Below are 27,897 nucleotides of genomic sequence, written 5' to 3'. Positions count from 1 at the left end.
GAGAGAACAATGAAAGGGTTAGGTAGAAAGACTGAAAAATCTCAGGGAATCTTAACTGCTGTGATGGGATAAACCAATCTCAATTTACTGCTTTAAACATTGACATCATGAGGCTATGAGGGGAAAGCCAAAATAATTATTTGAAGGTAGTACTAACTATAAGATAAATTACAGGGTTTTTTTCTTCCTTTAAAAAATGAAAAAATAAATGTGGATCATGTGGGAAGCTCACTACCTGAACTACAGGTGTAAGCGTCAAAATAATGTTAAATTCCAACAGTACTCTTTATTCAGTACTCAGAGTGCTTTAAAGTCTATATAATTTTAATATACTTGAATGAATAATAGTTCTAGGACAGAAATCTCCCACTTGTCCTTGGTTTTCTTATTCTGTTTGAAGATTGGGAGAACAAGGCGCCAGGGCTATAGCATTTTCTTGCCCAAAGAAGGAAAACGGCAAGAACCCCCAACACTGGTATCTTCAAGTGACTCAACAGTGGAAGGGAAAAGGGGGAGAATGTACCAAGGAATCCTGGAGTCGATTCTGAGACTTCAGTAGGATGGAGGACAGTCCAGAGCATCAGGCTTCTCTAAGCACTTCTCATCCTCCCCAGATGAGCTGAATTTAGCCACTTCTACCACAAGTACCCATTTAGGAGGCAGCGCTTTATTTCAGAAGCAGCACAAGTGAGAAATAAAATGTGCTCAGAATGAATTTAATTTAGCATGAGATAGTCTATCTGTATGGTGTAATAGAAAGAATACTGGTTTGAGTACAGAGACCTAAATTTTAAGCTAAACTTTATTGTTGTTCATGGTCTATAAAACCTTGGGAAAGACTCTAAATCTATTTGATCTCGGTATTAAGACCAAACTGATCATATAATTTCTCGTTCAAACAAGGATACTTTTGAGAGTAAAAGGGAGTATTATTAAAATTCTTCCAGGACAAGAGGCAAAAGCTTAGAACTGTCGGGGGCCTACTCAGCATTACATAGATATGAAGTAGTAGTAAATTTATTCTCACGTGTGCTAAAACCCCTGCTCCCTGCTTATAATCAATTGTTCTTGATTTAATTTGCTCTCAACAATAAGTCCTATCCTATAAAAGCTTAGGAAAAGTGAGAGGCCACTTTTGATGGTATTTTATACCACCTTTCTCCACCTTGAGGAAAAGTCATTTAACAAGTAAGCTTTCGAGAGCCACCTGAAATGGAGTAATGGGTGGGGAGACTATGTGGAAGAAGCATGGAGAAGCAGAGTCCAGAAGGAGCTGAAAGGAGAGAGGACAGGAAAAGGACACAAGCAGAAAGAGAGTACAGAAAAACTGGCAGAAGTAAATATGCTTGAGAGTAAATTCGTAAGTAAAGCCAAGGTAGTTGCAACATTTTCCTGTCACTCACCTAAAACTGTGAGACCGGTGACCCCAATATTCCTGCCCCCTCTATCTGGAAGGTTGTTAACCAAACACTGGTAGGTGCCTGTATCTGATAGCTGGGTGTTGTTAATGAAAATAGAGACATTGGTGGCTGGCATGGTGCCTGTAAATCCTACCCTACCATGGAACCGGGGGGCACCATCAAACATCTGTCCACTTTGATACAGAATGACCTGCAAAGGAAAGCGAAAGAAATAAATTGGCCACTGCATCTCCTTCTAGACACATAACAATAACTATCTAGTAAACAGCAGACTATACCAAACATTGGAAAATTATATTTCTAATATTAGAGTTGTCACCAACTTTTTTTTTTTTTTTTTTTTTTTTTGCAGTTCGCAGGCCTCTCACTGTTGTGACCTCTCCCATTGCGGAGCACAGGCTCCGGACGCGCAGGCTCAGCAGCCATGGCTTACGGGCCTAGCCGCTCCGCGGCATGTGGGATCTTCCTGGACTGGGGCATGAACCCGTGTCCCCTGCATCGGCAGGCAGACTCTCAACCACTGCACCACCAGGGAAGCCCCACCAACTTTTTTTTTTTAATTATTTGTTGGACTTTCTTTTTTCTTTTTCATTTTATTTTATTAACATCTCTATTGGGTATAATTGCTTTACAATGTTCTGTTAGTTTCTGCTGCATGACAAAGTGAATCAGCTATATGTATACATATATCCCCATATCCCCTCCCTCCCACCCTCCCTATCCCACCCCTCTAGGTCACCAACTTTGTACTACAGCACCTATCTGTGATATCAGGGATTCTAAATTCTTACATACCAAACTGGAATAACATCGTATCCTTACCTAACTCAACAGAATATAGAAAGTGCATTTTATGATACCTTACTATTAGTTCATAGATACTTTTACCAGTGCAAAAATTAATTCCAGAAAAAATGTTAAAAAAAATTAACACTGCCATTCTCATGCTTACTGGGTCACAAAATGATAGCTCACAGTTATAGACTGAATATAAGTGAATGCCATGAAACGGAAGAAGAGTTATGAGTCCATGATTGCTTACCTATGTTAATTTCCTTACCAAAGTTAACTCTTCGTGGGAGAGGACTCAGAGTGGTACTGCAAAAAGCCCTCTGGGCTGAGAGTGAGGTACCTGGTTTTATCTTAGCTCTACCTTAAATGTCTGGCAGATTGTGGTCAAGTCTTTTCTTGCCTCTATCACTGACTCCTAAAATGATGAATCTGAACAAAATGATCTCAAAGGCTCAGTCTAATTATTAAAGTTCCATGGATTAAGGAAATAGAAGAGGTTACTATTAAATATAGCAATTTAAATTTCCTATCTGAAAACTTAGCTTATCAAACATTTTTAGGTAGTGAAAAGCTTACTGATGCCCAAAAGCTTCATAACAGAAAGAAGTTAATTTTGGGAATGAAGGTATAGTCATGTTCACAATTCACTAATTTTCCGAGGATTATTTTCTGCAGTGGGTATCGCATATTATGGGATCTTTTACCTATAACTGATATACCTTATTAGATAGTAGCTTCTATTTTCATGTACCCTAATTTATTTGAGAATCTTGGAAGAGATCTCGTGTGCCTGGCTTTGTTTATTTTAAAATACTTGTGCAATTAACCAAAAAAATCAAGTACTACTACCTAATGTTACTTCCTTAATATTATCACTATATTTATTTATTTTTAATTAATTAATTTTTATTTTTGGCTGCATTGGGTCTTCGTTGCTGTGCGTGGGCTTTCTCTAGTTGTGGCGAACAGGGGCTACTCTTCGTTGTGGTGCACGGGCTTCTCATTGCGGTGGCTTCTCTTGTTGCGGAGCATGGGCTCTAGGCGCGCAGGCTTCAGTAGTTGTGGCTCGTGGGCTCTAGAGTGCAGGCTCAGTAGTTGTGGTGCACAGGCTTCTCAATGTGGTGGCTTCTCTTGTTGCAGAGCGTGGGCTCTAGGCGCATGGGCTTCAGTAGTTGTGGCACGTAGGCTCAGTAGTTGTGGCGCACGGGCTTAGCTGCTCCGCAGCAGGTGGGATCTTCCCAGACCAGGGCTTGAACCCTGGCAGGCGGATTCTTAACCACTGTGCCACCAGGGAAGCCCTATCACTATCTTTAAAAAGTACTCTCTCATCCACCTATGTTAGTACTAGTCCCTCCCTGTCAAAATATACTTTGCTTTTTCTGTCTTAGTATTTCCTGTCAGCAATGTGTTTTGATGAAATTCCAGGTTCCTACATAAAATCCTCAGAAGGATCCCCTTGACATCTCTTAACTAAAAAAAAAAATCTTTTACAAAGAGGATAGCTTCTTCTGATAGTTGACTAATAATGCAGGAGTAGGACTTAAAACAGCTTAGGTTCAGTGGAAGTATCACCTTATTCTAGAAATCAAATATGTACTCAAGATGCTTTCCTACCCACCTCTTGTGAAAAGATTAAAATTTCAGAGGTAGCACAGGATGGAACAGAAGTACCTGCTCAGGCTGGTTCGCATTGGAGAGAGGAATGACCATCCAAATGACATTGAGGTTAATGAGGGCGGCGCTGGTAGTGAAAGTACAGGGCAGGACTGCTGTCTGACCCCGGGCCACTTGGACACTCCCAGGGCTCTCGGAGACTTCCAGGGAAGCTGCAACACCTACAGAAGGAGGAACAAAGAGGTTATGTGATAGACCAAATCTCTTCATAAAAGGTCTGTGTGTTTTATATTATCAGTTATGTAAACAGACTGATATGACAGTCTTACTAAACATCTACTGACCACTCACTGAGTCAAAATAATAAAAATTTTTCAACCTTTTACCTCTTAGAAACTATAAAGGAAAAATATTAGAAGACACATTCTATTTTGTAAGACGGTATCTGATATTTGCCAGATTCAAATACAGATTGGGAGAATTCAACTGAAAGGGTCTAAGCAAAGCTTCAATGGTGATGAGGGATAAGAAATAAACTGAAAGTATTTTAAAGAATGATTACACAATAGCACACTGTAAAATTAAATGCTTATATATAAATCCAACAAAATATGCTCAGGATGTATATCCTGAAAACTATAAAATGCTGATGAAAGAAATCAAATAAGACTAAATAAATGGATATGCAATGTTCATGGGTTGGAAGACTCAACACTGTTAAGATGCCAATCCTCTCCAAATAGATCTACGATGGAGAGCAATGCCAATCAAAATCGTAGCGTGCTTTTTGCAGATATTGACAAGCTAATTCTAAAACACATGACAAGGCAAAGAACTAGAATAGCCAAAAGAATATTGAAAAACAAGAACAAATTTGGAGACGTTACACTATCTGATTCCAAAATCTGCTATAAATTAGCTACAGCAATCAAGACAGTGTAATACTAGCATAAGGACAGAGCATCAGACAAATGGCACAGGATTGATCGTTCTGAAATAAACCTTATTTATTTATGATCAAATGCTTTTCAACAAAGGTACAAGACAATGAAATGAGGGAAAAAATAGTTTTTTCAAAAAATGATTCTGGAACAATTCAATATTAATATGCAAAAAATTTAACTCAGACCCTTACCTCACAGCATATACAAAAATCGACTCAAAATGTATCATAGACCTAAATGTAAGAGCTAAAACTATTAAACTTCTAGAAATAAACATAGAAGAAAACCTTTGCGGCCTTGGATTAGTCAAAGTGGTCTTAGTTATGTCACCAGGACCATAAACCATAAAAAAAAACAATTAAGAAACTGGACTTGATTAAAATTTTTAAAAACTTCTGTGATTCAAAAGACTTAATTAAAAAAATAAAAAGCCAAGGTATAGACTGGGAAAAAATATTTTTAATTTACATATCTGATAAAGGACTTGTATACAGAATATATAAAGAACGATTACAGCTCAATAATAAAAAGACAAACAACCTAATATTAAGTGGGCAAAACATCTGAGTATGTATTTCAACAAAGGTTAATAACAAGCACATGGAAAGCTGCTCAACATTATTATTCACTATGAAACTGCATATTAAAACCACAATAAGGTATCATCACACATCCAGTGGAACGGTTATAATCAAGACAAAACCACGTGCTGAACAAAGATGTAGAGAAACTGGAATCCTCCTCATTCACTGCTGGTGGAAATGTAAAACTGTACAGTCACTTCGGAAAACAGCTTCAGTTTCTTAAAAAGTTTAACACAGACGTGGAACAAACTTACCATATAACCCAGAAATGCCATTCCTAGGAATCTACCCAAGTAAAATGAAAATATATGTCCACACAAAGACCATGAACGCTTATAACAGCATTATTGATATCATACCTCCAAATGGAAATAATACAAATATCCATCAGCTGATGAATGGATAAACAAAATGTGGTATATCCATGCAATGAAATACTATTCAGAAATAAAAAGCAACAAGCTACTGATACATATTACAACATAGATGAGCCTCTCAAAAACATTTTGCTAAGTGAAAGAAGGCAGATTCAAAAGTCTACATACTGTATTATTCCATTTATGTGAAACGTCCAGAAAAGGCAAATCTATAGAGACAGGAAGCAAATCAGTGGCTGCATGAGGTAACAGAGAAGGGAAAAGGGATTGATGTAAATAGGTTCAATGGAACTTTCTAGGGCAATGGAAAACTTCTAAAACTGTATTGCTTTGATGGTTGTATAAATTTACTAAAAATAATTGAATTTTATACTTTTTTATAAATAAATTTATTTATTTTTGGCTGTGTTGGGTGTCCGTTGCTGCACGCGGGCTTTTCTCTAGTTGCGGCGAGCAGGGGCTACTCTTTGTTGCGGTGTGCAGACTTCTCACTGCAGTGGCTTCTCATGTTGCAGAGCACGGGCTCTAGGCATGTGGGCTTCAGTAGTTGTGGCTCGCAGGCTCTAGAACACAGGCTCAGTAGTTGTGGCACACGAGCTTAGCTGCTCCACGGCATGTGGGATCTTCCCAGACCAGGGCTCGAACCTGTGTCCCCTGCATTGACAGGCAGATTCTTAACCACTGCGCCACCAGGGAAGCCTGAATTTTATACTTTAAATGGATGAGTTCTTTGGAATGTAAATTATACCTCAGTATTGCTATTAAAATTCAAAAAAAAGAAAACAGTAACTTACCAGAGCTAACTCCTGACAAGTCAAAATCAACTGTAATCTTTTCTGAAAAGAATGCCTGCCCCCTGGGACTATAGTACAATATGGGAATAACAGGAGATTAAAATAGGTCAGAGGGATCCAATAAAGAAGCTATTCTAACTATGAAAAATACACTGTCCATGGCAGTAACTCAAACTGTTTTATTTTGAAGTGATATGACCTCAGTTCGCCCAAAAAAGTAACACAATAACATACTGTTATGATTACAATTTGTTTAAAAAATAAACATACATAACACCTTCCTTCCATAAAACTTTGTGTTCTTCACATATAGTCCAATGACACTCTTAGCAGTTAACTTTACAGGATAAAATGTTTCATAAAATGAGCCATCTGTGGTAGAATATAAAGCACTTGATAACATCAGGAAAAGTCTCTAAGTTAAATAACATTAGGGAAAGTCTCTAAGTTTTAAAAAGGAAAGTTGAATGAACCTCAGGTGCTAAGAGGCAGAAAGTGGAGGTTACTTGAGCATGGAACAGGCAATGGCAGGAACAAGTCACCTCATGGTTAGAAGTGGGTTAACGGAGGATATATGTTATGATCATTATCATAAATGCAATGGAGATTTTTAAAAGTAAGTGTGGAAACCAAACTGGCAAGAAACCTCCATCACTTCATTCTTCAGATAATACTCCAAGGAAGAAGTGTAGGGAATACGCCACCCCTTAAACTAATTATACAGGATAACATATACCCCCCACCCTCAATTTACTAATTTTAAGCTGAACTCACACCATCTTTGATACAAATTTTAAAAAGAAAAAAAGGGCAATATAGACTATGAATGAAAGATAAAGATGTAGATGGGAAAACTACCAAAATACGATAGGATTCCAGTAAAGGAAGAGCAGATTCACAGGATCGGGGTGGGAGCTGAGGGAAACAGAGCAGATCTGCTGGCAGAGGGCGGGCCCCCAGGGTGGCAGAAGCTGTGAAAGACTGACTTTATTTATCTCACATTTTTACATAAGGTTAACCCTGAAACCTCAAGCATTGAGACAGGTGCAGAATAAATACTCTAGATAAGCTGCTTTCAGAACTTGTAAAAGTATGGGTTTGAAGCTGGATAGGTCTAGTTTGAAATCTGGCTCTTTCATCTACTTAACTGTGTGGCCTCACTTATTCTCTGATTCCATTGCCTCACCTGTAAAATAGGGCTAACACCACCATCACATCGTTAGAAGGCTAGGATGAGGGCAATACCAGATGCTGACGGCTGACAGTGACCATTACCACACCACTATTGCTTGCTGACATTTAGGGCACACTGACCACATAGCGAGTCCACATGAAGCACTATATGTAAACATATACATGTACATACACGTATACACACACAAACTCATTTAATACTATAAAGTATCTTATACCTCATATATAATTTTTTATCCATAAGAAATTTAGGCCCAGAGAGACTAAAAACCAGCTATAGGTCACACAGCTCAAGGAAATGGTAAGCTCTGGATTCAAATCCAGACAGTTTATCTACAGAGAACATATACTTAAAGACCACACGTAACACAGAAATCAGTCCATAAATGTTTGTTTTTATCATCACTACTATATTATACAATCACCAAATTTTAAGTTAGTATGGACTTTTACATAAAGCCATCAGATAAAAACTCCCTCAACTTCCTGCTTCCAAGTCAGCTTTGATCTGCCTCTTCTTCCTCTCTCCCCTTAGATTAGAGAAGTTCATCTAAGGCCAGCCTCTCAGGTGAGCATAATTTATATTTCATCCTCTTGGCCTCCTCAGTAACCTTATCATAGACTGTCCCCTCTCTTGTAGCCTCAGCCTCTTGCTCTGCACTGGAGACTTCCTGACAGCATTTAAACATACTCAAGTATTTCCACTTAGAACAAAATTCCTCCCTCCCTCCACCCCACAGTTCCCTCCAGGGACTGCCCTCTCTCCAGACTCTTCTACATTTAGTCTTCCATCCACTCCTGCCACCATTACTTCTTAACATAGTTCTCCCTAGGTTTCCCAGAGACCTTCTGATGGCTCCATGACTCTTGAATTCATTCTTGGACTCTCAGTAGCATCTAGCAGTGATGACCATTCCCCTCTCCTTCTTGAAACACAGCTTTCCCTTAGCTTCAGTGATGTAATTCACTTCTGGTTTTCCTTCCATATCTCTGGATACTTCTCAATCTCTTCTGCTGTTTCTCCCTTCTCTACCCAGCTATTAAATGTTGGCATTCCTCAATCGGCTGCCTTTTCTTTCTTTTATTTTTCTTTTGCGGTACGCGGACCTCTCACTGTTGTGGCCTCTCCCGTTGCGGAGCACAGGCTCCGGACGCGCAGGCTCAGCGGCCATGGCTCATGGGCCCAGCCGCTCCGCGGCATGTGGGATCCTCCCGGACCGGGGCACGAACCCGTGTCCCCTGCATCGGCAGGCTCTCAACCACTGCGCCACCAGGGAAGCCCCCGGCTGCCTTTTCTTATTCTAAACTCTCTCCCTGCAGACTCTCATTCATTATCATGGGTTCATTTCTCATATACAAGTCAATGGCTTCCAAATTTAACCAACCCAAACCTCTCCTCTTATATACAACTGCCTCCTAGACATCTCCACACAGAAATCTCAAAGATACCTCAAATCAACTCGTCCAAGATCAGACTCTTGATCTTCCCCACCATGCCTGCGTCCCCTGTGTATCTGGCTCCTTTTTAGAGTTCCCTGTGCTAGCAAATGGCTCAACTAGCCATCAAGTTGGACAAGTCAGAAATTTAGAAATCTTTCTTGATTCCTTCTACTCTCTCATCATCTCCCAAACCCAGTCCACGATCAAATCTGATCCATTTTACCAATAAAATTTCTCTTGACTACTTCCATCACAGCCTTTGCTCTGTCCTGTCTTTCCTGTGATCTTCTCTGTTCCACACCCAATCTTTTACTTAATATATTACCTCCTACTCATTCTTCATATTAGCTCAAGTGCTACCTTCTCACAGATAAGCATTTCCTGACTCCTCAGCCTAGGTCAGGGTCTCATAAAGCAGTGTTCCTGTTATTCTGAACACTATTCAAACTTGTAATCATACTTTCATCAGTGTGATTATTTAAGATAACATCCTTGGAATACTGTGAGGTACATTAACTCCAGAGTAATTCCATTACTGTAAGCACACAATAAGAACTCAATAAATATATATTGTTTAATTGATCTAATTCAATTTGCCCACGAAGATACTAGGGTCCAAAGAGATAGCCTTGCCAAAGGTCTTAAGATTAGGACCTATTTCTTCTGACTTCTGATAGAGTATATTTTCTACTATTCCAAACTCTTCCACAGACCATAACTCTGAAAACAAATGATACGATTACTTGTAGTATGATTAAGGCGAAGAGATACTTCTTTACCAACAGAACCAACACTGAGCAATAAAAACTCAATTTATTTGTAAATATATCTGCTCTACTCTGTCTCATGTATACAGAACTTAATATAAAAAGTCTACTTTGCTCTTTAGCTATCAGAATTCTCTATGAAAGACAATTTTGAAAGTCAACCAACACCTTAAAATGTCAGATATAAGATATGAGATATCAAAGCAAGTTTTTTTAAAAGCTATTTTTATTAGTTATCTATTTTATACATATTTGTGCATATATGTCAATCCCAATCTCCCAATTCACCCCACCACTATCACCACCATCTCCAGCTTTCTCCCCTTGGTGTCCATACATTTGTTCTCTACATCTATGTCCCTATTTCTGCCTTGCAAACCAGTTCATCTGTACCATTTTTCTAGATTCCACATATATGCGTTAATATGCAATATTTGTTTTTCTATTTCTGACTTACTTCATTCTGTATGACAGTCTCTAGGTCCATCCATGTCTCTACAAATGACCCAATTTCGTTCCTTTTTATGGCTGAGTAATATTACATTGTATATATGTACCACAACTTCTTTAACAATTCGTCTGCCGATGGGCATTTAGGTTGCTTCCATGACCTGGCTATTGTAAACAGTGCTGCAATGAACATTGGGGTGCACGTGACTTTTTGAATTATGGTTTTCTCTGGGTATATGCCCAGTAGTGGGATTGCTGGGTCATATGGTAATTCTATCTTTAGTTTTTTAAGGAATGTCCATACTGTTCTCCATAGTGGCTGTATCAATTTACATTCCCACCAACAGTGCAAGAGGGTTCCCTTTTCTCCACACCCTCTCCAGCATTTGTTGTTTGTAGATTTTCTGATGATGCCCATTCAGAGCGAGTTTTAAGATCAACTACCCTGAAGGATTTGTACAAAGACAGATGAAAACTGGCTATATAACTTTTAGGACTACACAGAGAATAAATGGATCAGGCATGAATGTCTGGAAACAGATTTTGTGGAGAGCTGTGGTGTGCTATAAGTTCCATTCCATTCCCACCCAGCAAAAGGGGCTACTTTCCCTGAATGTGTCAGGGCAAAGGGCATCTGAGTGGATCACATGTGGGTTCCCTTAGATTCTGTCCCAGAGGGCTGTCTAATGAGTCTTCCAGGAGAAAGAAGCTGGAGGCAGACCTCTGGAGTAGAGCGTGGGTCACTGGCATTCTGAGAACTACACATACATTTCTGTGTATAAATTGAGATTTTCTTGCTTTGCTTTATTTTTAACCTAAGAATGATCAGAAAAGTTGTGTAACCTGCTTTAATTTTCATCTAGAAAAAGAAAAACTGGATCTTGAATAAATTTTAAAAGATGTGGAAGACAAAAAGTTGCTTTGTGATTGTGTCTCAGGATTCCTATTTAAAATACGGATTCAACTGAATATAATTGAGAATTTCTTAGAAAGAGTAAGAAGGAAGGAAATGGGTGTGTTTCACATTTTAAATGCTTCTTTCTTTTCTATTTTATTTTTAAAAAACCCTAAAAACCCTATTTTCTGTTAGAGTGTATTTCCATGTTTGAAATTCTGGGCAGGAATTTAAACTTTAATGCTAAATACTAAATTAAAAATTCATTTAAAATATCTTACAATTTGCAATATTTACATGTAAAATGCATAATTTAACAGTTGAATTGGCAGCATTTTGCAGACTTGAATTTTTTCTTAGTACATTCACCCAAGAAAAATTAAGTCAACTCATGAATTCTGAATGACTCCTAGCAATTAAACAAGAAAGACATAAAGCACATGGCCCTATTTCCTCCCAGGAGTTGAAACCATAAATAACAGTTGTGTATACTCTTTCTTTAGACCTCTATTTCCCAAGATTTAAAGCAAGAAGAAATTCACATTTTCTCAGACCAAGAGGTACATATTAGAGGAAAAAAAGCTGGCAGCAAAGAATCCTTAGAAGTCTGAAGAGGAATCATCCACACTGCATAGCCAAGAGAAGAGACAAAGGACATTTTACAGTGATTGGCTAGACTCAAAGGACACAAGGCCTCCCCTACAAATCCATCAGAGCCAGAACACCTGAAGTTCAGAAGCAGAACTGGCACAAAAATCTAACTGAGATGTTGAAATAGAGTGTTTGCTGATATCTACGGAGCATGTGTTCATGTTTCAGGATCAGCCCAACTGCCAGACCACTTCCCTCCAGGAATGTGGTCAGCAAAGCATCAACAGGATCTTATGGCATTTTGGAGGACCTATGCTGTCCTTCTACCCCAAATGTTAATATCAGCAGTCACATAATGCCTATTGGCTTGTATGATTCCCATATGATTTCATAAGTGCTGTTTCGTGCATATAAAAATTATAAAATCCATCTAAACTGTTCAAGTTAAGTTTTGTAGATCCATCAGACTGAAATAAATTTCAAAAAAACAAAAATTCTATGCTATGCTCGTTTTCTGAAGGAAATTATGGAATAACACAAGTCTCTAACATTGCAGTGATTTTTATTTTTTTAAGTTTTAAATATTTTATTTATTTATTTTAACATCTTTATTGGAGTATAATTGCTTTACAATGGTGTGTTAGTTTCTGCTTTATAACAAAGTGAATCAGCTATACATATACATATATCCCCATATCTCCTCCCTCTTGCGTCTCCCTCCTACCCTCCCTATCCCACCCCTCTAAATAGTTAGAAAACACGGAGCTGATCTCCCTGTGCCATGCAGCTGCTTCCCACTAGCTATTTATTTTACTGTAGTGATTTTTAAGGAAATCACTTTCTCTTCATATTTTAAGCAAATTTTAATCAGATGAAATTATCTTTACAATTGTTATTATTATATAATTTTAACTGCCATTTTAACTAAAAAACAATGTTTGTGTTAACTGACATTAAATTAGGCTTTGGCCATCAACACAGCACTAAACTAAATGAAGAGTAAATATCTGGTTAATTTGATCAGTGTAGATGGCTTTCTTATGCACTGGTCATCGACATTAATCAATTTACAGAACGACTGCCAATCTCTGTAAACAATATGCATACTTTATTGTTGGTATACAAAGGCAGGTTACCATAAAATTACACATCCTCATCTTCTGACTGGAGCACTGTAGCCCCATACATGTGCCACGGTATCACAGTATTGTATTTCCACGGTATTATGGTGCCCCTTTAAACGCCACTGCAGCGCATTCTCACTGGCTCCTCCTCTTCAGCCACAAACATTCCTCAGGAAGCATGCCAAGGGCAAACAGCACGCCAGGGGACCCAGGTACAAGAATGATTTCCTCAGGTATAGTTCCAAAGAGCAGGCCCAGAGATTAGACAGAGGTCCAGAGGGAGGCCAAGGCCTTGTACTGAACCAATGCTCACACTCTACATTAGCATGCCCCTTTGTCACTTTTCAAGTGATCAAAAGTATATACATCTGCCTACTCGGCCCCTTTGTGCCATTGGCATATCTATTATATGGGAGACTTCTACTCAGCAATAATTCCTAACGCTCCATGTGATCTTGATCAGAATCTGCTACAGCAAGTCTCCCATTATTATCACCCTCCCCTAATTTTACATCTGACTTAGGACATAGTTGTTCTATTCCATTTAGGAATTCCCTTACAGGGCTGACTACAGTCTGGCAAGGTTACAGATGATTTACATACATATTTTGTTTGGCCTGTATTATATGACCCACTCAGAGTTTTTAAGTACTTCGAATTACTTACAATTAAATAATAAAAAACTCTAGATTACCAACTTATCTTAAAAAACTGTAAGAGTAATAGTGGGCCTGAATTTCTCTTGGTAATTAATTAGTGCCGCCCCTTCACACAAATTTTGAGCTCTCCACATTGCCACAATCCTCACCACTCCCTATTATCTACAATATACCACTTTTCTCAGTCAGGATCCCTGCCTGACTCCTATGAACATCTGTGTTTGCAAATCCTTTTGTAAAAATGAGTAATGTGATTATAATTAGCTGTCTAAAGAAGCAAGCCACAAAAGCAGATGCAAGATTTGCAGTGTTATGATGAACATGATAATATGATGGCTACCACAGCCAAAATTCCCCTCAGGGAAAGCAGAATGAAGCAATTCCTTACATAGGTCACCATGGTTTTAACACAGGATCTCATTCACATCCTGGCTACAAGTGATTGTATACCAGAAATCAGCACCTGACCAAATCAGTCACATATAGACCAGACAGTTGTTTATGAAATAGCTGTCATAAGATCCTTGTCAAAAGATGTACCAAACACAACGGTGCCTGGTAACTCCAATAGGACTTTCCTTCTTGTTGGAGAGTCTGAAAGAAGTAGCATGTGAAGAGAGAACTAAACCACCAAAATAGGAATAAAGAGGGACATTAAATAATGATAAAGGGGTCAATTCATCAAGAACATAATAGTCATGTGTATGCATCTAACAACAAAGCTTCAGAGTACATGAAGAAAAACTGATAGAACTGAAAGGATAAAAAGAAAAAAATCTCAATCACAGAGAGTGGAACACTTTTCTGTCATTGACAATTACATAAAACAAATATATAAAAATCAATAAATAAGAAAAAAATCAGTGAAAATACAGAAGACCTACACAACACTACAAATGAACTTAACGTAACTGAGATTTTTTAGGACACTCTACCCAACATCATGGAATACACATTATTTTCAAATGCACATGGAACATTCACCAAGATAGACCATATTCTGAGCTACAAAATAAACTTTAACCAATTTAAGGTCATTAAAATCACACAGGGATGTGAATTAAATTAGAACTCAACAGAAAGAAATATAGAAAATCATCAAATATTTATAAAAATTAACTTCTAAATAATTCACAGGTCAAAGGCCAAATTACAAGGAAAATCAGAAAATATTTTGAATTGCATAAAAATGAAAATACAACACATCAAAATTTAAGGCAAGCAACCAAGCACTACTCTGAGGAAAATTAATAGCATCTAAATGCTCACAGTATGAAAGAAGAAGGTTTATAGTCAAAAACTTAAACACCCACCTTAGGAAACTAGGAAAAGAAAATTACATCAAAAGTAAGTCAAGGGCTTCCCTGGTGGCGCAGTGGTTGACAGTCTGCTTGCCGATGCAGGGAACACGGGTTTGTGCCCCAGTCCGGGAAGATCCCACATGCCGCGGAGCGGCTGGGCCCGTGAGCCATGGCCACTGAGCCTGCGTGTCCAGAGCCTGTGCTCCACAACGGGAGAGGCCATAACAGTGAGAGGCCCGCGTACCACAAAAGAAAAAAAAAAAAAGTAAGTCAAAAGAGAAAAGTATAAAAATAACAGTAGAATTCAATGAAAATGAACAAAGGAAAATTATTAATGGAGTAAATCACTGAAACCAAAAGCTGGTTCTCTGAGAAGTCAATAATTGATAAATCTCTAACCAGACTTATCAAGAAAATAAAAGACATAAATTACCATTATGAAGGAAAGGACATAACTACAGATCCCAGAGACATTAAAAGAATAATAAAGGGATATTATAAATAACTTTATGCTAATATCTTGGAAACAGATGAAATGAACAAATCCCTTGAAAGACACAAACTACCACAGCTCTCTGTAAAAGATATAACCTGACTAGCCCTATGTTAATTTTTTAAAAATTGAATTAATTTGCATTTAAGAATTCTCCCACCGAGATAACACCAGGTCCAAATGGCTTCAACTGTGAACTGTGCCAAACAATTAATGAACAAATAATGCCAATTCCATATATAAATTCTTCCAGAAAAAAAAAGGGAACACTCCCCAACTCATTTTATGAGGCTTACATTACCCTGATACCAAAATCCAACAAAGACAATACAAGCAAAGAAAATTACTGACTAACATCCCTTCTAAATATATGCATAATAGCCCTTAACAAAATATTAGCAAATTGAATCCAGCAATATATAGAAAAATAATTAATAATGACAAAAGTGACGTTTACCCTTTTAAATGCAAGGTTCACTCAGTATTTGAAATCAATATAATTTACCAAGCCAATACACTAAAAAAAATACACACACACACACTTTTCAATGGGTACCGAAAAAGTGACAAAAATCAGTGTCTGTTTATCATAAAAACTCTCTTCAAACAAGGAAGAGTAGGAAACTTCCACAAATGGATAACAAGCATCTACAAAAAAATAGAGAGCTAACATTATATTTAATGATAAAAGACAACTTTCACTTAATGGCTAAAGTTGCTTTCCTCCTATGATCAGAAACAAGGAAAGGATGTCTGCTCTCACCACATCCATTCAACATGGAGTTCCTAGCCATTGCAATAAGTCAAAGATAAGAAGCAAAAGGCATATAGATTGGAAAGGAAAACGTAAAACTGTACAGATTATTTGCAGATAACACAACTGTCTACATTAAACATCCTAATGAACCTACTAAAAAGCAAAAAATTCTAATTAATAAATTAGTTTACCGAGGCTGCAGAAGTCAAGGTCAATATATGAATATCAACTATATTTCTATTTAATAGTAGTGAATATTTGGAAATTAAAATTTAAAACTAGGGCTTCCCTGGTGGCGCAGTGATTGAGAGTCTGCCTGCCGATGCAGGGGACACGGGTTCGTGCCCCAGTCCAGGAAGATCTCACATGCTGCGGAGCGGCTGGGCCCATGAGCCATGGCCGCTGAGCCTGCGCGTCTGGAGCCTGTGCTCCGCAACGGGAGAGGCCACAACAGTGAGAGGTCCGTGTACCTTAAAAAAATAAATAAATAAATAAAAATAATACCACTTTTACAATAGCACCAAAAAGATGAAACACTTGGGAATAACTTTAACAAAATATCTGTAAGACCTATACAATGAAAATTACAAAACTTTCCTGAGAAAACTTTAAGGACCTAAATAAATAAAGAGATAAACCATGGCCATTAATCAAAAGACAATACTTTTAAGATGTCAAGTCTCCCCAAATTCATCTATTGATTTAATACAATCCTAATCAAAATTCCAGTGAACTTCTTTGTAGAAATAAACAAATTGCTTCTAAAATGTATGTGTAAAAGTGAAGACTAAAATAGCCAAATTTTGAAAAGAAAAAAAAGTTTGAGGACTTGCAATACCTGATTTTTAAAACTTACTGTAAGCTACGGTAATCAAGATAGTGTAGGATCAGCATTAGGACAGACATACAGAGTACGGAAACAGATCCACACAAATATGGTCGATTGATTTCCAAAGATTTCAAGGCTGTTCAGTGGGAAAAGGATACTCTTCAAAAAACAGTGCTGGAAGAACTGGACCTCCATATGCAAAAATATTAACTTTACGCTTACCTTACACCTTATATAAAAGTTAACCTGAAATGGATCAAAAACCTAAATGTAGGAGTGAAAACTATGAAATTTCTGTAAGGAAACATAGGTGAAAGTCTCCATGACTTTGAGTTAGGAAAAGACTTCTTAGGATACAAAATGCATGAATTATTTAAAAAATTGATAAAGTAGTCTTTCAAAATTAACAATTTCTTGTCTTCAAAAGACACTATTAAGAAAATCAAAAACCAGCCACAGTTTGGAAGAAAATATTTTCAAAACACATCAAGGACTTGTATTTACGATATTTAAACAACTCTTACAATTCAGTAAGACAACCCAATTTTTTAAGCGCACCATTGACAACATATAAATGAGTAATAAGAATATGAAAATTCTTATTACTCAATTTCATTAGTCAACATGGAAATTAAAATCACATTGAGGGGACTTCCCTGGAAGTCCAGTGGTTGAGACTTTGCCTTCCGATGCGGGGGTGTGGGTTCAATTTCTGGTCAGGGAGCTAAGATCCCACATGCCTCAGAGCCAAAAAACCAAAACATCAAACAGAAGCAAAATTGTAGCAAATTCAATAAAGACTTTAAAAATGAAAAAAAAAATACATTGAGATACTACTACACATCAACTAGAATGAGTTTAAATTAAAATGATTGACAATACCAAGTTTTGCCCAAAATGCAGAGCAACTCGAAACCTCATACATTTCTGGAGGGACTACAAAGTGGTACAGTCATTTGGGAATATTTTCACAATATTTTCAGTTTCTAACAAAGTTAAATATACACTTAATCATACTATCCAGCAATTCCAATCCTAGGTATTTAACCAAGAGATGTAAAAACATACATACACACACACACAAAAAAAAAACCTATATGCATAGGTTTTTTTATAGCATCTTTATTCACAATAGCCAAAAAAACTGGAACAAACTCAAATGTCCAGCAACTTGTGAATGGATAAAAATAATTATGGCATACACTGGAAAATTACTCATTAACAGAAAGGAACAAACTACTGATACATGCAACATGGATAAATATCAAAGGCATTATGCTAAGTGAAAGAACAGAGAAACAAAAACTATATACAATATGTATTCACAGTTTTTAAAAATTCGGTATTATGGAAAAGGGAAAACCACAGGGGCAGAAAATGGGCTGGAGTTAGGGCAGAGAGGAAAGGGGGCACAGAGAAGATTACACGGGGGCATAACCTCTTTGGGGTGATAGAAATATTCAGTATCATGATTGTGGAGATTATTAGGAGACTGTAAACATCTGTCAAAACCCAACAAACAATAAACCCAAAACAGTATTTTACTGTACGTCAATTATACCTCAATAAATCTGATTTTAAGTTCACAGAATCACTGAGATGACTAGAAAAACAAGCAAGCTCAAGGCTAAACTTCTAGGAAAACATCCAAAACTATGCTGTAGAACTGGCTTGATGAGAAAACTGCTGCATCTGTCCCAGTCACCAAACCCTAAATGCCAAAACCTGACTGCAACTAGTACTGATGCCAGGTCTCTACCAGGCACTCAACCCTACAACATTATCATCCCCCAGAGCCACGCTCTCCTGCTGCTGCCTACGCTCAGCACAGAGCCCGTTTCTCACATGGTTCTCTTCCAAGTCGTGGTCTCACCTAAGTGCCTCCGACTGGAGAGTGAAGTCCAAGCAGCAAAAGACGCTGGAAATTTGAGTTCTCACTTCTGACCCTAAGGAGACAGATGCATAATGTGGAAATTTCTCCAAATGTAGAAATGCTGTCCAACATGTGATGGCCAGACATGAATAGGACAAATGTTGATGACAACAAGCAGTAAATGAAAACATTAAAAGTTCTTTGTCTTTCTTTTTCCTCTCCCCTACCTCTTCTAAGCCTTTCTTTGTCAAGCACTCTGTATTTCCTCACCTCAGAGGCTTTTGCAAGGTGGAAAGCTGAAACTACCAAAGACAAACAGGCTATCTCTAGGGAAAGCCTGGGCTCACTGAGGAAACTGTCCTGGGGAAGAGGAGGTAGGAGGGGCTACCTCTGAGCTGAAGAAAGGAGAACACGGACTACTAGGAAGGGCATGGATGCTATAGCCAACTTCCCAGAGAAGAGGGGATCCAAGCTCTACTTTCCTCAGAGGCCAAGGGAAATAGCAGTGTCTCAAAAAGGATGGCTGGTAGTAAGGTAGATAGCTAGTGGGAAGCAGCCGCATGGCACAGGGATATTGGCTAGGTGCTTTGTGACAGCCTGGAGGGGTGGGATAGGGAGGGTGGGAGGGAGGGAGACGCAAGAGGGAAGACATATGGGAACATATGTTTATGTATGACTGATTCACTTTGTTATAAAGCAGAAACTAACACACCATTGTAAAGCAATTATACCCCAATAAAGATGTTAAAAAAAAAAAAATGGATGACAATAGAATTATAACCTATGGGATGTGGCCAAATTAATACTCAATGAAAAAATTAATGGTGTAAATGTATTTAATAGAAAAAAGAAATAAATGAATTAAACATTTAAATTAGAAAGGTTAAAATAAGCAAACAAGCCAAAATAAAGGTAGACAAAGTAATAAAATTAAAAGCATAAATAAGTAAATTAGGAAGCAAAAAAAATGTAGAAATGGTTAATATAATGGAGAGCTGGTTCTAAATATGAATGAATGAATAAATGAATAACTTCCTAAAAATGTGACCGAGAGGTTGAGGAACTCTACAAATTAACAATACAAATATAATGTTCAATGAAATGGAAGGGTTTCTTTGCATAAATCTTTATGCCAATAAATAAGAATCCATAATTGAAGCCGACTTAAGAAAAGGTTGTAAGTGAATAACCATGGAAGAAATAAAAACTTTGTTAAAGATTTAAAAAAAAAAAAAAAAAAAAAGGATGGCTGCCCCTGGACACTGGGGCTCTGTCACTGCAAAATCCCGAGCTCTACACAGTACAGAGCTGCAGAGCAAGACTTCAACGGACCCTGTGGGCTCAAACGTGGGGCATGTTAATAGTTATTCTGCAGAGGACCAGAGGAGTCCCCCAGTGTTTTGGCTCTGCATGAGACCTTGCGGTGTGGAGGAGGGAGCCCCAATAAAAATCGATATCAAATTTATTGCCACGCTGATAAGAAGAGAGTCTCACATTTGTATTTAACTTGCCTTACAGAAAGTAGATGAAGAGCATTTCTTGCAAACCTTTGCAGGTCCTAGGAATAAGTATAATCTAAAAAATCTGAATGTCCCAAGGATTATATGAAAGACTTTTAAAAAAAAAAATCACTGTGCTTTCAAATTGCAGAAATCACTGTGTAGAAAGAGGGCAGGGCATGGGGAGAGAAAAGTGACAGTTTATGAGCTATTTTTTCATGGTTACCTTTTATTACAGGGGTAACCTTTTGGCAAATCTGAACGTGCAAGTCACTGGCCTTTTCCAGCGATAAAAAAATTAAAATGCTTTTACTGTTTAGCTTTCTAAAGAACTTCTAAATATGTAGGCTTTTAATCCAGACAATGACTAGGGTGGAAGAATGTACTTTTCTTTCCTGGCTTAGTTTTGTTGTGTTTTCTAAAGAAATTACAGAGTTCTTTAGTTTATATTTGGGTAGGCCTTTCTGACATTGTCACACTAGCTAAATGCCAGTATCAATGTGGTTAGCAGATTGAAGATTTATATTGGGAAATACTAACTAGAGTTTCCAGATGGCAAAAGGCCAGATAAATGGCTTTTACGGTTAAATACAACCACGTACGCTCAACGTCACTAAATGGTTGAATATAGCCCCACTTGGCTATAATGAGCGAGCTCCATTTGTTTAATGAAGCATTCATATGATAAAAGAGGCTAAATCAAAAGTAGAGTTATTTATGAACAAATAAAGCCATCTGAAACCATCAGGAAGGATGTTATATTCTGAAACCAATTAAATTCTTTTTTAAAAATGACTCAACTGAAATTTTTATTCTTGTTCACCAATAACACTGCCTCTTTCCAAACTAAACACTATTTTTTTTTAATTTTCTTGATTTTTGGGGATATGTTTGTGTCAGTACCAGTTTAACTTCTAACTAGTGTAAAGCACTCTTCAACGTGTAGAATATGAAAAAATAAGAGATTTGAAATGTGGAGGAAATAAGAACTCAACAGCTAAAAAATAAACAATCCAATTAAAAAATGGGCAGAGGATCTTTCCAAAGAAGACATACAGATGGCCAACAGGTACATGAAAAATGTTCAACCTCATCTTTCATCAGTCATCAGGGAAATGCAAATCAAAACCACTATGAGATACGACTTCACACCTGTCAGAATGACTATCATGAAAAAGACTAGAAATAATAAGTGCTAGCAAGGATGTGGAGAAAAGAGAACCCACTGTTCTCTCTCACAAACTGTACTGTTTGTGGGAATATAAATTAGTGCAGCCACTATGAAAAATATGGAGGTTCCTCAAAAATTAAAAATAGAACTACCACATGATCCAATAATTCCACTTCTCAGTATTCATCCAAAGATGAAAACACTAATTTGAAAAGACATCTGTACCTAAATGTCCGTTTCAGCATTACTTACAATAGCCAAGACATGGAAACAATCTAAAGGTCCATGGATGGATGAATGGATAATGAAAATGTGGTGTACATGTACAATGGAATATTATTCAGTCATAAAAATGAATGAAATCTTACCATTTGCAACAACATGGATGGGCCATGAAAACATTATGCTAAGTGGAGTAAGTCAGACACAAAAAGATAAATACCACATTATCTCACTTATATTTGGAATCTAAAAAAAGAAAATAAAAACACCAAGCTCGAAGATATAGAAAACAGATTGTTAGTTGCCTAAGGCAGGAGGGCGGGCCAAATAGCAGGCCTAAAGGTACAAATTTCCACTTACAAAGTCATGAGGATGTAATGTACAGCTTGATGACTATAGTTAATAAACTTTATTGCATATTTGAAATTAGCTAGGAGAGTAAATCTTAAAAGTTCTGATTATAAGAAAAAAAATTTTGTATATATATGGGAACAGATGTTAACTGGACATACCGTGGTGATCATTTTGCAATTATGTATACAAGTGTCAAATCATTATGTTGCACGCCTTAAACTAATATAATGTTTATGTCAAATATACCTCAACTAAAAAATGCAAAAGTAGGAAATTTTGTTACCTATCCTATTAGAAACTCTTAGAAATCTAAGAGCGCAGACAGAGGTAATATTACATCAGAATTAAGTACTGACACAGTGTGTCTAAGTACTTTCCATGACCTTCAGACCCTGCTGAATATGGCCTTTGCCTGTTTTTCCAACCAGTCTTACAGCACTTTTTCCCACAGTGGACTTTTCTCAGGTCCAGAAATACACTGGCCTCTCCTGGATTTGTATGGTCTCTTTCCATAGCCTGAAATACACTCCCCCACCGCGCACACACACACACACACACACACACACACACACACACACACACACACGCACACACACACACACACAGAGGATCCTTCTAACTCCTACCTATCCTTCAGATTTCAAAATTTCCCTGACCTCCAGACCTCTTACGTACCTCCACAGTACCTTGTACTTCCCTGAAATTATCAGAAACCTTCTAGGCAGATTCTAAGTAGAAACTATATGCCCAGGTCCAATATGCCCGATAATACAGTAAATGTCCAATATGCATTTGATAATATTCATCAAGAACTTACATGCCAAATACTCTTCTAAGCACTTTATATAAGCTTAGTAACAAACAAGACTGGTAGGTGATAGGATTATTAATCATATTTTATACATGAGGACACTGAGGTCCAGAGATGCTAAAACACATTCCCAGATAGAACTGGGATTCAAACCAACGTCCACTCTGACTCCCTGGCCTCCTAACCAGTACTTCATACAGCCTCCCAGTAACAGTGAAAAGGGCACAGGACTTAGAATCCAGGCACGGCTACTTATAGCTGCATAACTTTAGACACGTTACTTAAACCTTTGAGCCTTAGTTTTCTTGCATTTTTAAGGAAAGGGATAAAAATATCTACCTCACAAGATCACTTTGAAGAAGTGTACTTTAAGTACCTGGCTTAAAGGAAGTTCTTAATGCATAATAATTGAATCTGATCTCAGGAAGATAACCCAAAGTAGTATTAAGCAGTAAGAAAGAAGAAAGCAAGTATGTATTCACCCAGACTCACAATTGTCCCAGGGGCATGAAACTTCGCAGGAAAATTATGATCATATACTTATTTTTGACATATACCTATAACTGTGATTTTTTAATTACTAAGAGCTATACAAAGTTATGCTTAAGCATATGTTTAAGTTAAGAGAAAACTTCTTTTGGTAGATGTATTACTGCATATTCATATCCTCCATAGCCCCTAGTAAAAAGCTAAAAGACTGAATACTTCCCCATGACAAAGCAGGAGTGAAATTCAAAAATTAAATGTGAAGTAAAAATATTTAAAAAGTATTAGAAGACAACTGGTGGGAAATAAAAAGACAAATCTAAATGAAACCAAAGATGGCACAGGAAGAATAAGCAGGAAGAGAATGGGGGAAGATAATGGGGCTAGAAGGCCCTGTATTGTTGACAGTATCTGAAACCCTGATTAATGTTATTTCTAAGCAGATTAACCAAATCCCAACTGTTCTACATCAGGTCCTTTCTCTAAGCTTGTCCTCCCTCAGACCAGCAAATAAAGGATAAATTAAAATTTTAAACACACAAATAAAATAGAAGAAAAAAGCCCACCCACACAAAACAAAAATGTACTGAGTTGACAACTCACCCTAATGTTCCTATTCTTTCCTTTCATTCTGTGCCTATACTAAAATGATAACATGATAAAACTGAAAAGTGAAAAAGAGGAGGATTAGCTCTCCTATGTATTTTTAAAAGAAAGCATCAAGCCATTCTCCGTCAGCAATAGGTGGCGCAGTACTTGGTATCATCACATGAGTGGGAGGGCACAAAGAGATGGTGTGGGGGGATTGTTATTTCTGTCCCAGATACAGGAAGAACTTTTAACCTTCTGATGCTTCTCCTTATCATAACTTTCTCCATAGCAACCACAGAACTGCAGTGGCAAGAAATAGATGAGAAGATAAAAAATATACGTATTATGTATACACGCACACACTTATATATAAATCCTGCAAAACTGCAGAATTCAGTAATGGTTTTTAAAAATATGACACATTCCTCTATAATCTCAAATTTCTGTAGAAGATTAACAACTAAAAAACAGAAATAAGCAAACATAGCATACTTGTCATTTTTCTTTGGCACTTATATTTGTAACATATATATAGCATTTCACAACAGATTTAATCTCTAAGATGAGCCCATTTTACTAAAAAAAAAAAAAAAAAAAAATTCTTTTGAGGCCTAACAGATGTCCCAATGTTTGGTCCAGAAGAACAAGAACCTCACATACTATTCATAAATAAGAGTGTTATGACAGTAATATAAGATTGTGACTTTGTGTCCACTGCACATTATACTGCTGGTGAAAAGTTTATAACTAGAGAAACAAGAAAACGAGAAAGGGTCACTCCACTGACAAGGGCTCTTATGCCAGGTAAAAGCAAGAAAGGGCTGGAGTAACTAACTCACTGGGAACAAACTCACCCTAGTTTGCAGTCACTGTTTCCCTGTTTTGGCTTAGCCTTGATGTTCAATTGCAGGATTAACAAATGCACATAAAACATTAGGTTTCATCATGAAGAGGTCCTACAACCAGGTGTCGGGAAGCATGATGTTATCAGAAAAAGCATGGCACCCCCAGAGCCCCACTGCATAGAAAGGGAAAGAACTTCTTAGGGTTGAGATGGGAATGACAACGTTAGATGAATGAGTGTTCCCCTGCCAGGCCTGCTCTTTTGAGGAACAGACTACATTTTACATCTTCTCACTGCTTCCATTCCTACTCTCTGGGTGCCCGGGGACCATTTCAGAAGGTGCTAAACACCTGTAAAAATCTACACTAGAATCCAGCAGGTCTCCGCGTGGGGAATTTTAGGATGATCACTCGGTTCTCTCACTACATGGTGAAGTCTTATTAATGGCTCAGCCCATATATTTACATCCGGTAATTTAAATGTCACAGGAAGATAAATTTTTATGGGGTTTGTTATTAATATATAGGAAAAGGACAGACAATAAGGGATTTGGACAAAACAGGTTAAGTGGAGGAAGAATATGGAGAAAATATATTGATGACAGGTATATTATTGTTTAATAGGGAAGAATATATTTAATTCTTTTCAGGCATGAGAAGGGAACTGAGGCTGGAGCACTGGTGTGTGTGGTGAGTAGTGGAGGGGGAAGCTGGGGGGAGAGAAGGAGGAGGCACTGGCTGGGGCTAAAATCTGGGGAGCACAGGGCAACCATACTCTTCATGCTTCCACCTCGGCCCCCAGGCTCACATGAGCCCAGGCTGATCACATTTTACCCTTATTAATTCAGGCAGCCAACCAAATGCCAGGCACCAGTACGAGTGGCAAACATAGGAGTCACAGTTTCTACCCTCAAGGAATCCACCATCTAGTGGAAATACAGCTGTTAATCGATTAAACACAATGATGATAAATGTTATACAGAAGATATGCACTTTTATTTCTCCCAGCCTGTCTACAATGCTGAGTCCTCAGGTCTCAGGAAAAATATCATGGAACCAGGGCTGGCTCATGGTTTGAAACTGACACACAAGAGCCCAGAGGGTGAACCGAAGGGCACGACTCTTTCCTGCAGCCCTAGGACTCTGTGCCCCGGTACAGAGGGTGTGTGGGCACCCACTCTGGTTATCCAGCCCTTCCAGAGCTGTCTCAGGTTCAGAGAGGATTTCAGTTGAATTTAGATCAAACTGATTTTCAGAGGAAGCCCAGACAGCCTGGTGGAGGGATGTTTTCTTTGGCATGAGAAGAAATGATCATGAACTAGAGACACCAAGCAGGACAGGGAGAACTTTCTGCATAGCTGCCACTTTTCTGCAAAAATTAAGCTGCTGCCTGAGAGTAACGGCTTGAGAGTGAAACTTATCTGGCTCTACTCTAGTCACAATGGAACAAGCTGTGTACAAGAAACTAGGTGCTTCCACTGACTTCTGAGTTAAAGGGCTTTGAAAACAGTAAAGCACTCTCAGATCTAAGGTACTAAAACTACTTATACAACATGAGTAATACGTTCCTTCCATATGATTTTTAAAGTTCTTCTCTCCTTTTCTCCCTCCCCCAAACACCTTCCAGTTGGAGACTAGAAGCAGTAGTCCTAGACTCTGACAACTTTTCCTTGTACAGTGCACACCATCTTATGTCCTGCACCCAAGAAGGCCACTCCCTCAGTGCCCTGTGAACTAGACAAAGAGTCACATCTTTCCAATTTAATCCTTTCAGACAGCTCCATGGCTATTCAAAGTTGTCTGGAGTTTTCAGATTTAGCCAGATGAAAAGAGACTACTAGGGGCAAAATGGCTTGTGACTAATTAATTAAAAACCATAGAAGCACCTGTGTATGTGTGTGTATGCACACGTACACAAACACATATACATACAAACATACAACCTGAAAATCTGGAGATAAAAATCAGTTACCCAGGTTGGATACCAAAAAAAAAAAGAATAGTATTAATAAAACTGCATGAAGAACGTAGCTGTTGAGCTGAAGATCAGCAGAAAAATAAGACTGCCACATTATCTACAATTTTCAAAGGGTTCAATATTTTTTCCATGGCACACAAAAAAGGAGAAATTGGAGGTCACAGCTCTGTTTTTCTCAACCCAATTTCCTAATGAAAATATCCTCAAAGGAAACATCTGCTTCCTTTACCCCACTTCTCTCCTTGAAGCCAGACTCCAATGGGGACCACCACCTCACCAGAGAAGTGATCAATAAAGAGGAAAGTGACACTGAGGCCAGAGGTCTACACAATCCCCAAACTGAGTAATCCACTCCTCAATTATGAGGTATCTCTTATAGTATTTATGACCAGTCTTTTGTTTTTATATACAGCAGGTTCTTATTAGTTATCTATTTTATACACATTAGTGTATACATGTCAATCCCAATCTCCCAATTCATCACACCACAACCCCCACCCCCCGCAGGGAGGCCGGTAGTCAAAGTGATCTTGTGACCCTGGTGTCCATACATTTCTTCTCTACAACTGTGTCTTAATTTCTGCTCTGCAAACCGGTTCATCTGTACCATTTCCTAGGTTCCACATATATGCGTTAATATACGATATTTGTTATTCTCTTTCTGACTTACTTCACTCTATGAGTCTCTAGATCCATCCACATCACTACAAATGACCCAATTTTGCTCCTTTTCATGGTTGAATAATATTCCATTGTATATATGTACCACATCTTCTTTATCCATTCGTCTGTTGATGGGCATTTAGGTTGCTTCCATGTCCTGGCTATTGTACATAGTGCTGCAATGAACATTGGGGTGCATGTGCCTTTTTGAATCATGGTTTTCTCTGGGTATATGCCCAGTAGTGGGATTGCTGGGTCATATGGTAATTCCATTTTTAGTTCTTTAAGGAACGTCCATACTGTTCTCCATAGTGGCTGTATCAATTCACATTCCTACCAACAGTGCAAGAGGGTTCCTTTTCTTCACAGCCTCTCCAGCA

At 37.9% G+C, this 27,897-nt stretch overlaps 1 protein-coding gene across 6 annotated transcripts in view; it reads right to left on the bottom strand.

The window, feature by feature from the left end:
- The window catches only part of IGSF11 (immunoglobulin superfamily member 11), a gene marked incomplete at its 5' end in the record, with an annotated part of 179,174 nt that overhangs the window by 29,708 nt on the left and 121,569 nt on the right, over positions 1 to 27,897 (bottom strand). For all 6 annotated transcript variants that reach the window (XM_082655141.1, XM_082655143.1, XM_082655140.1 and 3 more), the window contains 2 exons: positions 1,404 to 1,611; positions 3,885 to 4,048. In XM_082655141.1, coding sequence (XP_082511267.1) covers positions 1,404 to 1,611; positions 3,885 to 4,048 — 372 coding nt within the window. The remainder of the gene's footprint in view (positions 1 to 1,403; positions 1,612 to 3,884; positions 4,049 to 27,897) is intronic.

This window comes from Grampus griseus (assembly GCF_964374135.1).
Source record: "Grampus griseus genome assembly, chromosome: 5".
NCBI lineage: Eukaryota > Metazoa > Chordata > Mammalia > Artiodactyla > Delphinidae > Grampus > Grampus griseus.
This window is presented reverse-complemented; position numbering and strand designations above follow the sequence as displayed.